The following is a 15,066-nucleotide window of genomic DNA, read 5'->3' on the forward strand; positions in this document are numbered from 1 at the left end:
AAGCCTGGAAAACAAGAAATAGGAGGCAGTCATTCACCAGTCCCAAGGTAGAGTCTAGACAAATTATGGCTGAGTGTCTTCTGAGTTTCATTCTTCTATGTAGTTAGGTTTCTAATCATCACTAGGATATGATTAAGGGAATGTCCTATTCTGGATTAGGTGGGCCATGACTGAAATATCTCAGCATTTTTTTTTCCACGAGAAATCAGACTCACAAAATGAAAGTATCCATCCAAGAGTTTATTATGTAATAATAATCACACATCTTAATTCTCTTTTGACCTTTCACTACATTGCACTTTCATTGCTTATTGATCTGGGGGGCAGGAAGGAGGGCAACAGCCAGACAAGAACATTTAAGAAATAAGCAATTTGTATGTGTTTATGTAGTTCGATGATGCTACTGTAAAGGAATACAAAACCAGGCACCAGGCTCTGGAAGGAAAGAGACTTTTTTAAATTTCATTTGCCTCCTCGGCGATGCCGGAAATAGCGATTGTAGGCAGCATTGTATCCATAAACCATGGCATAGCGTTCGCAAAGCTTGAAGTCATCACAGGCTTCCCGGTTGAGCTCATAGGCGGGCTTGGTGGTTTCTCTGATCCTAGAAAGTAGGGAAGAAAAAAAGAGGTCCAAAATGAGAAGCATAAATAGAGTGAGAAAAAAAAAAAAAAAAAGAAAGGGGTGGGGAGAAAGAATAAGAAAATATAGGAGAGAGATCCTATTCAGCCCCCAATATTGGAGATACTTAACAGGGGGAAAGGTGGAACAGGGGGATTTTTTTTTTTTTTGACAAAAATAGAAATTTTCTTTCTGTCCTTCTTTCCCTCCTCTCTACCTCTGCTTTCTGGGTCTTTCACAAGCTAGTCGTCTTGAAATTCAGTTGTCTGTATACTGTTTTTAAATTCTTTGATTTTGGGACACAATTAGAAATAATATGTATGATTAAAACCTGTTTCTCATTCCGTTCAGATCCAAGATGCTGGATCAATGTGGAACAATGATCTCCCCTCATCAAGTTTTGTTACCCACCTCTCCTGGGCTTTAGCTCTCCATCTCTGTTGCGCAGATATAAATGTATTGGCATTTCTCCTGTTAATGAAGGGATCTGAAAAGAAAAAAATAAGTAGTTGCAGTTTTAGGGGAAGAGTAGTTGAAAATATTTGAATATTCCCTGACATAAATATATTTGGAAACTCATTCATTCATGCATTTTAGTTAGGTAACTAGAGATCTACAAAAGTTAGAGGGAAAGATAAAGCAGATTGCACAAACTGCCTGATTAAAAGAGATGAGCATATGTTTTTTAGAGACTTGTTACATAGGCCACAGCAATTTTTGTTTGTTTATTTCACCTCAGGCAATCGCTTTGCCTTTCTCAATTTGGTATTCCTAGTCGGTGTGTTTTTAATTCCTGTAAGGAGAAATTCTCTCTGTCCTGAGGACTTAGAAAGCATAACTTTAGATTACCAGAAATGGACTATGTAAATATTATGACAATAATGAACAAATTGAAAATGAGAGTGATACGTTACTTCTTCCTATACTCAGTCTTTATAAGTCCGGATATTCAACAACATTCAACATAATGCTGACGGCTGCGGTTTCCCAGCTGACTAGGCCTCTAATTCCATACTTTGCCATTTGTCATTACTTCTTGTTTTTCCATCCATGTGGTTGATGTGATGCCAGCTTAAAATGTCCAAATGCCTCCAACTCTGATGAATGCAGTTTTAATGCCACATTACACTATTTCAAGCTTAAACAATTGCTCATCCGGTGATGTTTACAGCCATCAGATTTTAAAATTTATTTTAATTTTCTAAAAGAGGCCCTCATTCCCTTCCCTATATTAGCTCCATATATTACCATTTTGTCTATTTAAGAATAGGAAGAGGGATTCTTTGTTACATGAGGTTTAAATAAAGAAATCAGATATTCACTTACTAATTTCATAGGATTCCATGCTTTCATGAGATTCTGGAATAAAAAAATGAAAGATTCCCATGATTATTATTTATCACACATGGCAATGGCCTAAATCTGGGGAAGGAAGGAGAGAAAAGAGCCAAAAAGATGTAAAGAATATATTTAGCAGTGTGGTTATTACAAATTTCAGGCATTTAGGATTTATGAGTTGTTTTTCTAGCTCTGTCCTTCATGTGAGTATCTCTACATTTTAGTTATTTTCTGATGTTGAAGGAGCTAGTGGCTATGGTCTTGGCTAAAATTTCCCAGAACTCTGAGCTCTTCAGGCTAGCGCAAGAAGATAATTTAAGCGCTACATACAAATTTCCAGAGAGACTTCACTGATTAATTTGGGACCTGTCCAAGAGCAGGGTTGAGAAAGGGACAGAAGTGTCCAAAAAATAGCCCAGGTCCTCCAGCCAGTGTGGGGAGATGGTCAGCCAGGCTCTACCAAGATAGGTTTCTAAGAGGTTCCTAAAGCCTCTTAAGAACCTGTGTTAACCTGGCAGCCACAGAAACCACTGGCTCCAGCTGACGACTCACACTGGGCCTGATGCCAATTGGAGAAAACTGAGATGACGCCAAAGCAAGTTTTCTTCTTTCTACCACTTTCCTGTGCACATTAGGTAAATTTGGCAATAGGAGGTTTCTATTTGTAAGCAAGTGATTTTATTTAAAAAGTTAAAAAGGAGATGAAGAAACCAAATCCTCTGCTACTGAAAGCATGTGAATAATTTCAAGAGTCCAAAGCACAATACAAATTGTTGTTAATGTAATTGAGGTTTAAGGACATCTAAATATCCAGATAATTGAAACATAAGATTGACCAAAAATAATCTTGCTTCAGATTTTCTTTCATAAGCCTTGAACAGACACAAATATAATTGACAACACAGAGAAACATAGAGACAACATAGAGAAACTATAGAATTTATCTTTTGACAATCAAAATTATACCATCTATTTTTCTCTGAGATTCTTTAAATGCAAACTTTGTTTCTAAATTAATTCACTGAACACATGTAGTAAGTTTAGGAGACTGTCCTGTCCCTGCTGAGGGCTAAACTTAATACCTCCTGTGAAAACTAATTTCCTTAAAGGTGAGTGATTTAACAAATATCTTTAACCAATTGTTACCAAAGTATAAATAAACATCCCTAAAAATGAGAACTCGGGGGCTGGGAATTTGATACCTTCTTTCCCAAACAGCAAAGTTTCTAGGTGTACAATGACTTACTATAGACAGGACGTGCCTGTTATGTTGCCTACCAAAGTCTGGATATTTAGGATGTAAAAAAGACTTGATGGAACAAATCAGTGTCCACAGAGCTTGGGAAAAATGTTAAATTAATGGTACTTTAAGATTATATTAGCAAAAGAGGGAAGAAGAAGAGGAGGGAGAGGAAAAAATTGAAATAAATGGAAATCAGAGGCAGAAAAGCAAAACCAGAGAAAGGCTTCTCACCGTAGCACAAAGCTGCCACGGCCAAGGCAGCCAGAATGGAGAGAAGGAGCAGGCTCTTCATGGTCTCTCCGTGGTCCTGTGGGTTGGTCTCACTGGCTTGTGCAGCAGCAGAGGGGAGAGAGGCTCCTGCAGGCTGTTAGTGAAAGGTTGTGGAGTTTTTATAAGAACTGGAGCCGCAGAAAGGGGAGGAACCAGTGGGAGGGGGCCAGAGAAGGTGGAGACTGGCTGGCCCTAAACTAGCACTGGGACTTTTCCCAAATACTCATTCCTTCCAGATATTATCTACTCTGGGTGGGCAGTTTTCCCTCACTCCTGGACCTGGCTGTGTATAGCAGGATGCTGTCCTGGTACAGAAGTTGTGGCCGCCCTGTGTTTGGGGCCAGCCCCGGGCACAGGTCTGCAGAGAAGGGAGTTGCCACAAACACGTGTTTGCCTCTCTAATTCCTTCTCTACTCTCCTGGCCCTGATTACAAGTCTGGTCTGCAGACAGAGCTGTAGTGTTCTGCTTGTTCCCCTGATGGATGGATGAGAGGTTATGGGGGCAAAGGACTTCGCCTCATAAATTGGTTCTAATATAAACGTATTTTCCCAGCAGGGTTGAACTAACAATCCTGCATCAATTGGATATATGTCTGGTGATAGGCACCTTTTGCATTTTTCAAGTGCTGAGCAGGGCATCAATGCCTACCGACGCCACGAGTTCTGTTTCCTCAGTTGGCTTCATTGTAACTTGCTCTTCCAGTTTTGTGACTGGAGTCCAATCCTGTGCCCCAGGACTCTCTTAGGCTGGATATCACTGATCTAAAGTGCAACAAGGATAAGAGGGTACCCATCCCTCATTTCTGAAGGCATTGTCCTGGTAATGAACTAATCCAATATGCTCTTAGCCAGTGACAGTTGAGAGGCAAGGAACTGTGCTAGGAGCTGTGAGAGATCTAGAGACAAACAAGACACGTCCCCAAGGAGTTAAGTAATAGCTACTTACGATATTCATGTTGTGCTTTGGCTGTCATGTATCCTCAAACATAGATTGTCACAAACACATACTTCCATTATACCCTCAGTAGAAGTGCTGTTTCTTTTCTTCTGGGAGGAGGATTGTAATTTGGTGCCTCTGATTATCTTGTAGACAGAGCTGGTATTTTCTTTTTTTTCCCTTCCTCTTGGACAATCAGAAAACCTTTTCTTTCAAGATGTGTCTATGCTGTCTGGTACCCAAGAGTCCTCTTGGCAGACAGATTTCAGTCATAGAGCTGCAGATTGTATATGAGCTAAAGTAGCAGGACCTCTCCCTTGGGTTGGAACAGCAAAAGGATTGGGATGGGAGTGGGTGGATACAGTTTTCAATAATAATTTGTTTCAAGGAGCAGTGATGAGTAACAAAGTGAACTGTAATGAGCCAACAACATGGCTCATTCTTTTTGTCTTATTGGGATGGATATTCTCCCAGATTCCACCTTCTGAAGAGCTTTTGTAAATACCAAAGCATTCCCTGTTAAAGGAAATAGTTGGGAATCCTTGTGATCTGAAGGATTTGTGAGTTGTGAAGGACCAATAAAAGGTAGGGTTTCCCTCCAGATTTTTTTTTTTGGTATTAAGAGATAATATTCTTTATGATAAAATCTTAAAGAAGACCTCAAAAAGAAGACAATGTATGTTCATTCCTGACAAATTCATCCATCATGATTCTCAGTCCCAAGATTGGTGGTTGTTTCCCTCTTTAAATCACAAACTTGCTCTCAGGATTGGCTTCAGTGCCCTCTTTCCAAGATAAATCATCCAAATTGTTATATTTGCAAAAGCCAGTTTACTACATTGCACTTACTACATTTACTACGTTGCTTGTTTTGGGAAAACAAGCTAGCTGTGGCTTGTTCATGTAGCATTTTATATGTATTCAACTCAGTTGCTAACCCCCAATTTATATGAAATGAAGCAAATTTGGTTTCAATGTTTCATCCCTAAAATCAGTACAATAATTCACCTCTCCCTACCCTATCTCCAGAATTAGAGAAGTCTATTTTCCAGCTACAAACATGTGCTTCACAATGTATACTAATTTGGTCTTTTCTGGTTAGATTCCACATGTCTCCTCCACTCCCAAGTTCAAATGGTAACAGTGCTCAGTTTCAGCCCTCTGACATCACAATTGTTTATTTTACACTCTCTGAATCCAAGTGTGAAAATCTTACACTTCTCTTTCCAGTGTAAGCTTCATATTTTTTCACAAGTTGTTTTCATTTCTGCTTCCACTGGCTTTCCTAAACTTTTAAGCATTTTTCCTTATCATCTTGCTTTTTTGCAAGGCTAATACTTTCTGTTGGAAACTATATCTCTCTCTCACCAGTCACTTATCTTCCCTTTCCACTCTTTTCCATTTATTTATGGGTTTTCTTATGCTAAAAACCATTTTTATATAATTTGTAAAACTTAGTAATGTGTGAAAATTCAGAGCCCTTCTCCCTGTCTCAAAGATAATTTTGTATGTACCAACTCCAGTCATGTGTTTTTATGAAGAGGATCAGACTAACTCGATGGGGACTTTGTATTGAAAAGGATTGAGATTGACTCATCAGAAAGAAGAGAGAGAGAGAGAAAATGAAGGTAGACAAAAGCGGAAGGAGAGAAATGAGAAGAGCCTTATAGACTTGGTTTGCTGGATGGGAGAGGTTTAGGTAGAGACTGAGCTGTAGAGAGAAAAGCTCTGAGGCAGCTGTTAGACTGAGATGCTAAAAGTGAGACATGGTAAAAGACAAATCAGAGGTGTTTGGTTATGATTAGGCTTGTCTGAGACTGTAAAAGATTGTTTGAAAAAAAATAAAAGATTGAGAATTGCTAGAAAATATTAAAAATTTTTAAATTAATGTTGGCTGCTAGTTTTTTTTGTTTTTGTTTTTTTTTTGAAGCAGAGAGACAGAGCACGTGTGCACACACGAGTGAGTGGGGGTGGGGGGGCAGAAGGAGAGGGAGAGAGAGAATCTAAAGCAGACCCCATGCACAGTACAGAGCTGGAGGCCAGGCTCGATCTCACGACCCTGATATCATGACTTGAGCCGAAATTAAGCATTGGACACTTTATGGACTGACCCACCCAGGTGCCCCTAATTTGTATTTTCTTGATTGCAATATCTTGTAAAGACTAGACCACATGACGCTCCAATTTATATTTGGGTGAAATACAAGTTTCTTATAAATGAAAGACATTTATGTAGATATTTCTCCCTAACTAAAGAGGAGTATTCTTTAGCAGAGAGACTATTTGCAGATACTTCCAGGAGTGGCAACAAAGGGAGTAGAGATAGTGATATGTTTGGCAGCATTTTTAGATTGTACAGGAATCTTCACAGGTGAGATTGGCAGTGTGATATAACACAGACCACAGAAGCCACAGAGCAATATAAGATTTCCTATTCCACCTGCCCTCAGGAGAAAAAGAAAAGCATGAGCATGCCCTCCACAGCCAGAAGTAGCCTCATATTTTAGTCAATATTTCATCCATCCATCCATCTATCTATCCATCCATCCATCCATCCATCCATCCATTTAACAAATGTATGGGGTATCTTCTATATGCCAACTCTAAACTGTAAATATAATGGAGAAAAATATAGATATGGACCCTATTCTCATGAATCAAGCATGATCTTAGATCACAAATTTAATTAGTGGTTCCTCTTTTTTAAATATTTGCTTAGGCAGCCAACTGGCCCTAGAGAAGCCTAAGTGATAGGCTTTATCATTGCACTGACTTTTTATGGGTACTCAAGAGCATCTTTATTTGCAGAACGTTGCAGAAAGCACTGATGATGAGATCAGATAATTCTGAATTCAGGGAAAGAAAGGAGGAGAGGAAACGCTGGCAGACCTGCCAGGAATTATTGTTGGGAGAAGCTTTTCAGAAAAGTATTTACTGGAGGACGTGCTAAAAGAGTTATCCCCTTTCGTATAGTGTTTCTGTGACTCAAATCATGACATTGTAATAAAAAAGCAACTATTTTCTACCAATTCTACTTCCTTGGGTCCGCCGTCCTTTCTTATTCATTCTTTCTTTTTTCACACTAGTAGGTATTTTGTCTCCTTAAGGAATTTTCTTGGCTCCACAACCCCCCCTTTTTTTTCTGTTCCATGAGATTCAGCTTTATTTTCAGAATGTTGGTTTTATGAGTTCACAGTACTATTTTACTGGCAGCACTAAAGCCCTTAGTCTTGCCAGTAAAGGAAAAAGGCAAAGAGGAGGAGAGTTAGGAAGCGCCATCCCTGAAAATAAAAAAAAAATCACTTTCTAGGATAACAAAAGGCAATGAAATGAGAGACAGAAAAGTAGGCAGCTTCCTAGGACATCGCTGACCTCTTAATTGTGTTCTTTTAAGGAAAATCCCTTGAGTCTTTATATCATCAGTTAAGGAATCTGATATAAAGATCTTAGATTCCTTAACTGACAGAGCTTTCCAAGCACCAAATCCCTAAGTCCCTTCCTTAATTTGTCTCAGGTGAACTAAGTGAAAATAAATGTTTGTTAAACTCAGGTAGGGGAGGGACATCTGGGGAATCTGGGGAAAGGCCAGCCTGGATATTAAATAAACTGGGCTTCTAGTTGGAAACAACTGTCACATTTTGTTTTCTCTCCACATAGATCATCTCTTCTACCCTTTTCCTTCCCATTAAAAGCTTCAATTTTTAAATAAGATAGCAGATGTGAAATAATAATTATATAACTATCCAAGTAGAATTATAATATGTCATAGAGGTACTATGATAAATTTTTTATTCATTATGTTATTTACTTCTTATAATAATCCTACAAATTTAGTATAATTAATTAATTATACTAAATCAATTAAGTTATAAATGAGAAAATTAGGTCTCAAGAGGTAATATATTCTTTCCAAAGTCACATTGTAACTAAATGGCAAAGAGCTATTTGATTTCAAGAGTTATCAGGGGATAATTCTTTTAGCACGTCCTCCAGGAACACAGGGCTATATGATTTCAAAGAACATGTCTTGAATCATTGATACGACCATGCCTTATTTCCCAAGGTCTGACACTTGCTTAAAGGATTCTGTGATTGTGTCTACTGGGATTGTTGAGTCTAAAGTATCAGAGATAAAGTTATAAAAAAATACATATTTAAAATGCTAATTTCTTCAATGTCTTTTGAAATAGGACAACAGGAATTAAAGATTTGCATATGGCCAATTGCACCCAGATAGTTTAATGACTTACAAAATCAAAGAAAGGGATGACTCTGGTATTCAAAATCAAGTCCCCTATATCTCTATTCAGTACTCTGCACAATAACTTGTCTGTCCAAAGAAGCTCTAACTCAAGTATGTTGCTTTCCAAGCCTTTCAGCTTACTTTAGAAATCACCACATCTGTGAACACTCATGTTTGCTGTCTACTGACACTAACTCTGGTTTGGTGTGAGAAGAATACAGTCTCTGCGGTATCTGCAAAGTCCATCCTTACTGTTATTTAGACCCCAAGCAAAACCAGAATCTAGGTCCAATTTACAACCTGCTCCTTCAACTCAAAGTAAAACAGAGAAAGCTTCTATGTCTCCCATCTTGGCTGGACATGAAGTTGAGAAAGGTTGGCCATTTACTCATTAGGCTCTCACTGCTGCTTTTGAGTGAGATGTGAAGTTAGAGTGTGGGGACTTTCTCCCTCCAAATGATGGCATGGTGTCCTTTTTGACCTTTTGACTTTTTTTTGGTGATTTTTCCATTTTAAAAATAAGTCTCCATTCTCCCAAAGACTTTTAAAAATATAGTATGTTTGAATTGAAATAATGAACAGAATCCTGCATTTTGTTACTGCATAGCTGTTAAATAGCCCAGTGGTCAGTGGGAAGGTATATTCAAAGCAAAGGCAGTTTTAATTTTAAAGGCAAAAATCTTCATAGGAATCTATTTGTAATCTGAAATTGCTGCTATAAAAGTTTCTGATCTGTGAATAAATCAATCCCCCTTCATGACTGATGATGGTCAACATTTCCTAATGCTGGGAGCCATTCCCTCCAATTTAGGAATCAGTGTGGCAGCTATTGCACACTCATTCAATTGCACACTCATCGGTTCCTCTGTGGATCCGGAACTAATTATCTTCACCCCACTTACCGCCCCTTTTTGAGGAGGGAAAGGAGACCTTTCAGATCTCTTCTGCTATCATCCCATGATACTTGCCACATCCTTGTATTCACCTTTCATTATTCCAGCTCACCAACAGAAAATACCCCTTCCTATATTCAGGAATTTTATGACAGCAAGCAATGGACTCAAATAATGTGTAGGAGTTGAAGAAGATGTTGGTGACTTGCAGGAACAGGAGACTCAAAGGTAGAACTGGCAAGCTGGGATAGGACATGAATGAACCCATGTCTGCATGAGTGAGGTGGACACAGAACAGGACTATAGTTAACATTTGTCAAGACGGGATGGGAAGAAAGAGGATGATAGCTTTGCTCATCAATCATGGTATAGAAGAACTTGAGAGAACAGTTATAAGTTGTAACAAGTAGTTTGGAGGAAGATAAGACAATAACTTCAAACAACAGCCAGTGATTTAATAGAAATTTAGCAAACACAATAACAATAACATTATTTATTAAGAGAATTTAAAAAAATCTGATGTGAGAAATGAAAATATACTCTTTGAAATCCTTCAGTTAGAGATAGATGTCTGGGTGGATCTTGTATAATCCAAAGGTATTTCAATTAAATAAGGATTTAAATCATTCTGGAAGTGATTTTAACTTTAAGTAACTGACTAGAAGAAGATCTGGTGGCTAGCTGCATGAATCAAATCCACCAAATTCCTTTGTACTCTAGCACATTTTCGCCTGCTTTTCCACTGATCTCTCAAACAAAACAAACACCATATTGGGTGGGTCTTCTAGCCTAGGGATGTGCTTTTTGGAATAAGAAAGCCTATGGACACAAGTGTTTGTTGACAGATAAATGGATAAATATAATATGATGTAGACACAATGGAAAATGATTCAGCCTTAAAAACTATTTGCAACCATGTGAATGAAACTGGAGGACATTGTAATAAATGAATAAGCCAGACACAGAAAGACAAATATTGCATGATCTCACTTATATGTGGAACCTAAGAAAGTTAAGACAATGGAATGGTAAGGGCCAGGGGTAGAAAACGGGGAGATGTTGTTCAAAAGGTACAAATGTTAGTTATGAGATAAATAAGTTTTAAGGATCTAATGTATAACATGGTAAGTATAGTTAACAATACTGTATTGTACACTTGAACTTTGCTAAGAGATCTTTAAAAGTGTTCTTACTGCCCTAAAAAAAGAGATAACTATGAGCAGTGATGGATATGTTAATTAACTTGATCATAGTAATCATTTCACAAGGTATTTGCATATCAAACCATCACACCTCAAATATATACAAGTTTTACTTGCCAATTATACCTCAGTAAAACAAACCAAACCAAACAAACAAACAAACAAACCAAACCAAACCAAAACAACAGCAACAAAAGCCTGGATTTGAATTCTGGTTCTGCCACTTACCCCTTGTGTGACATTCGACAGGTTAAAATTCCTAAGCCTCACATTTTTCAGTGACACAATTAAGGAGTATAAAACCTGACTTACAGGACTGTTGGATGGATTAAATAAGACAATAAGAGTAAAAAACCAAACCCCCCCCAAAAAAAAAAACAAAAAAGAAGACAGCAAATGTAGAGCTCCTTGAGTAATGGCCAACATGTAATGCTACAGAAGTATACACATTTAATAAATGTGATTTCAAAAAGATTGGCTTAACTCCATTGGTTTACTTTCATGATTTTCCCCAGCAGTTGCGGAATAGATCACAAATGAGTGAGTGCAAAGAGTGGGATTGACTCAATCAGCAAGTTTTCCTCCAAAGGAAACCAAATTAGGAGCTGGGAAAGCTCAGTTTAATTCTGACACCACCATGTAATGCCTCTGTGATTTTTGAGCAGATAATTTAATTCTCTTTTCAAGCATAAATTGTAATAGACTTGTATAATTTTGTGCTTCCAGATTATTTCATCCTTGAAGAAGATAAACAAGATAGAAAATTATCCTATAATTCGGCATTTGAAGGAACACTCTGTTCTTAATGCTATTTTACCAGTGGTGCTTCCGGGGCTGACTGGTGTTTGGATGTCAATATTTGGGCCTGAAAACCGCCAGCAAGATGTCTTGCAAAAGTTCCATTCAAATCACTGTCTGCTAGGAGGCCCTGGCAACTGTTGTTTCCCAGTGTAGTCAAATATCTTCATACATTTGTATCAGATGTAGATATGCTTTGAAATCTTAGGGACAAAAAAGATTTTTAGTTTTTTTTCAGCCCGGGTTTGGTCAGCAAGAGAAAAATCTCATCGAAGAGATATGTAATTCTGCAATTTCTCTCCTTTGTTTCATGATCTAGTCATTGCCAATGTCAGAAATAATTGGATGAAATTCAGAAAAATGGTATTTAGAGAGAACACAAAGGAAAAATTTCCAGGTTACTATTAGGGAGAGCATAGTGCAGAACATGTCTTTGCTGATCAAGCTACGAAGTGAACAGGCTATGAAATAAGAGATTGTTTCCACATCTGATTTCTCCCTGAAAGAACCATTATGGAAAATCATGCAATGAAATGTGGGTTGGGATGACCTGAGGAAATCCAACTTGGTTCTGCCTGCTGGGGCATTCACTTAACCATCCAATAAACAGTGCTTATCTGAATTTCGGTGACCTCATCCCTACTCTGTCCCTTTTAGTTTATCATTCTCTGTGTTTCCTGTCTTTCTCATAATCTTAGATTATTTATTTCCTGTCCCTATGGAATTTGGAAAGAAACTTTTATATTGTTGAGGGACTGAAAGGACTTTTCACTGGAGTTCTTCCTCTGGTGTTTGACAGGAGAAAATGAGTGGGTGTAGGAATGGGATCCAAAGGAAAGGAAGATAAACTTTTAATAAAACAAGATGTAATGCAGTTTTTGTTTTGTTTTGCTTTGTTTTGTTTTGGGAGAGCCGTAGAAGGGTAGGGGAAATGGACATGGGCTGGGGTGTGGGATTAGCAATGATGAGAGATCGGTGTGAACACTTGTTTGTCTTGCTCGTTCTCCAGACTTCTAGGTCTTTGAGGTTAGCCTCTGCATTTTATTCATCTTTTGAACATACAACTGTGGCTGTGCACTGCTTGAATTAAGCAAATTTCCCTCTCACAAGTATCCCAGTTCTCTGGTGACATAAAACAGTGGATAAGAGCATGGGCTTTGGAGTCAATGGAAAAGAATGTAAATTCTGCTCTGTCACTTAGGGATCTCTTGCCATTTCCCTAAGTCTCATTTTCTTTATCTAAAAAAAAAATAGAAGTGATAACAGAAAACTTAGACAGTTGTAGCTTAGACAGTTGTAATGAGGATTAAATGAGATAATGCATGTGAACATCTAGCTGGCATAGTGCTGGCATATAGTAAATATACCATGAAAGTAACTATTATTATTATTGTTATTATTTCAAACTAGCTATGTGACCCTGGATAAGTCATTTTCTTACTGTAGCATGTGAGGGGTAACAATTGTTACACAAACTTTCATAAAGATTTAATGAGATAATACTTGTAAAATACTCAGTGTCTGGTTGGTCATTAAATATTAGTTCCCTTCCCACTACTCCTGGTTGTCTTTTCTGTTCTTTTCATTTACCCTTTCCCCGCATGTAACTAATATGCTAGCTAAATGGAGCAACTGGTTCCTGAGATGCCGCTTAATGTTTGCTATCACACCTTTGCTCATTTTATGGTTTACTCTCTTTTTGGCATTTCTGTCTTTGTCCCTAGAAACCTTAGGCATCTTTGGAAGCTTATCTCAAAAACCTCTGACTTCAGGAGATGGATTACATGAGTTAGTTTCCAACTGGGTTATTTTTCTTCCCGTTAAACACTCCCTTAATATTCTGTTTTATTTCTCTACTACTACGTATCTTCCTTTTTGAGTTACAGGCATTTCTGTTCTCCATCTTGCCTCTTACCCTCTCCCCAGCTGTTGAGGGCACAATCACTAGTATCCAGACACATCATTCACCAGACTCTAGCTCGTTATCTAGGAAACTACCATTTCTAGAAGACTGAAACCTTTCCTTCTGGAAGAAGAAAGAATTCTCTTGCTGAAGTCACGTATTGAGTTAAATGTCTCTTGTATGCTCTCACAGTAACCCGAGTAACATTTCATAGACCTTTTCAGATTCAGTTACAGAAAACTGAAAATGTTTGTTCACATGACTGCATTCTACACTGAACTTTAGACTTCTCAAGGGAAGTCAGGGCTTGTATTTTATTCATCTTTGTAGCTCTTCCTAGTCCCATACATGTCATCTTATCTGCAAACCTAGTACAGTGCTTGAAAACCACAAGAGCTCAGTCAAGTTGTCCTTAACAAGCCACTCCAACAGTCATAGCACATACTCAGAATATCTCTGGCCTTTAATTAAAATAGGAATTTAATTCTTGTGAAGACAAGGAATTGATATAATTTGAAACATGAAATAATTATATAGTATGCTAAAAAAGGAAAATGCTCTTTTAATCATATTTTTTCTATCTTTGCATTATGCAGCAATCTAAGTATTGAATTAGCTGATTACCTTCATTATGAAACAGAAGTATTCCTGAATGGTTTCCAGATAATAACATGGTAAAATTAAATTACAGCATAAATACATGAAAAAGTATATTGTATCTTCAAGGGAAGTCACTTGAAATGCAAGAATTCCTCGGGAAGAATAAAATAAATAATGTACCCTTGCTGTGTGTGAAATGTAAGTTTTGCCCTTATGTGCTTTTTCTTTTAAATTTTTACACATTAATCTATTGGAGTAGACTTGTACTTGGAACATGAGATAAAGAAACTGACTCCTTGGTACAGCACCAAGTGTTTGCCAATTATACGTGTGAGAAAATTCAATGGAAGGAAAACAAGAATATGTGAAAGGTTGCCAAAGGCAGAATTAATTAATTAGTTAATTAAGTGACAATTTCCACTAAATTAGAAGTGAATATTTTTATTTTTTATTTTTATTTATTTATTTATTTATTTATTTATTTATTTATTTATTTTTGAATAATATTTTTTAAATAGTTATTTCATTTCTTTCCTTTCTCCATTTTTTTCTGGTTTGCCAAAACAAGCCTCTCATCTATGCCAAATAGCTTAAAACAAAGCATAATTTTTAGTTTGAAAAAGAAAAAGATGACTGACTTATCTGTAATTAATATTCAGTTAATTCTAAAAGAGAGAGAGTTGGGTGACCCAAAAGCTCCTCCTCTACCTCGATAATGAAACTTTTTTTTATATTCACTGAACATTTTACTGAATAGCTGAGAGGAAGACACTTTTATATCATTTTCCCTTTTCCCAGAAGTTGTGCTGTATTTATTGGAATGAATTTCAGCACTTTCTTCCTATTTTCAGATGACTATGACATATGAACTTTCTCACAAGGTCAGCAGCCAGAGCTGGAGGATTTGTGGGGATTTGTATTTTGAGGCCAAAGATTCTTGGGAACAAAAAGAAACTTAGATAGAGATATTGGCTGTTCTCTATGCTGCAGACTCTCCAGAAAAGCAGTTTTTAAAATA

General features: G+C 37.4%; 1 protein-coding gene across 1 annotated transcript; it reads right to left on the reverse strand.

Annotated features, from left to right (window-relative positions):
• Positions 1 to 219: 219 nt before the first annotated feature.
• Positions 220 to 3,591, reverse strand: LOC129517131 (matrix Gla protein). The gene is made up of 4 exons (XM_055336779.1): positions 3,434 to 3,591; positions 1,948 to 1,980; positions 1,033 to 1,108; positions 220 to 604 (listed from the first exon to the last, which is right to left on the reverse strand). The coding sequence occupies exons 1-4, from the start codon at positions 3,492 to 3,494 to the stop codon at positions 463 to 465; spliced, it is 312 nt and encodes a 103-aa protein (XP_055192754.1). The 5' UTR covers positions 3,495 to 3,591; the 3' UTR covers positions 220 to 462.
• Positions 3,592 to 15,066: the final 11,475 nt, after the last annotated feature.

This window comes from Nyctereutes procyonoides, unplaced genomic scaffold, assembly GCF_905146905.1.
Source record: "Nyctereutes procyonoides isolate TBG_1078 unplaced genomic scaffold, NYPRO_anot_genome, whole genome shotgun sequence".
Taxonomy (NCBI): domain Eukaryota; kingdom Metazoa; phylum Chordata; class Mammalia; order Carnivora; family Canidae; genus Nyctereutes; species Nyctereutes procyonoides.

What these genes read in the sequence shown, in the direction of transcription:
- LOC129517131 (XM_055336779.1), bottom strand. Translation starts at nt 3,494, where the DNA reads ATGAAGAGCCTGCTCCTTCTCTCCATTCTGGCTGCCTTGGCCGTGGCA. An exon ending in CATGGAATCCTATGAAATTA is followed by an intron (nt 1,109 to 1,947) that starts GTAAGTGAATAT and finishes TTTTCTTTTCAG; the next exon opens with ATCCCTTCATTAACAGGAGA. An exon ending in AGAGCTAAAGCCCAGGAGAG is followed by an intron (nt 605 to 1,032) that starts GTGGGTAACAAA and finishes CCTACTTTCTAG; the next exon opens with GATCAGAGAAACCACCAAGC.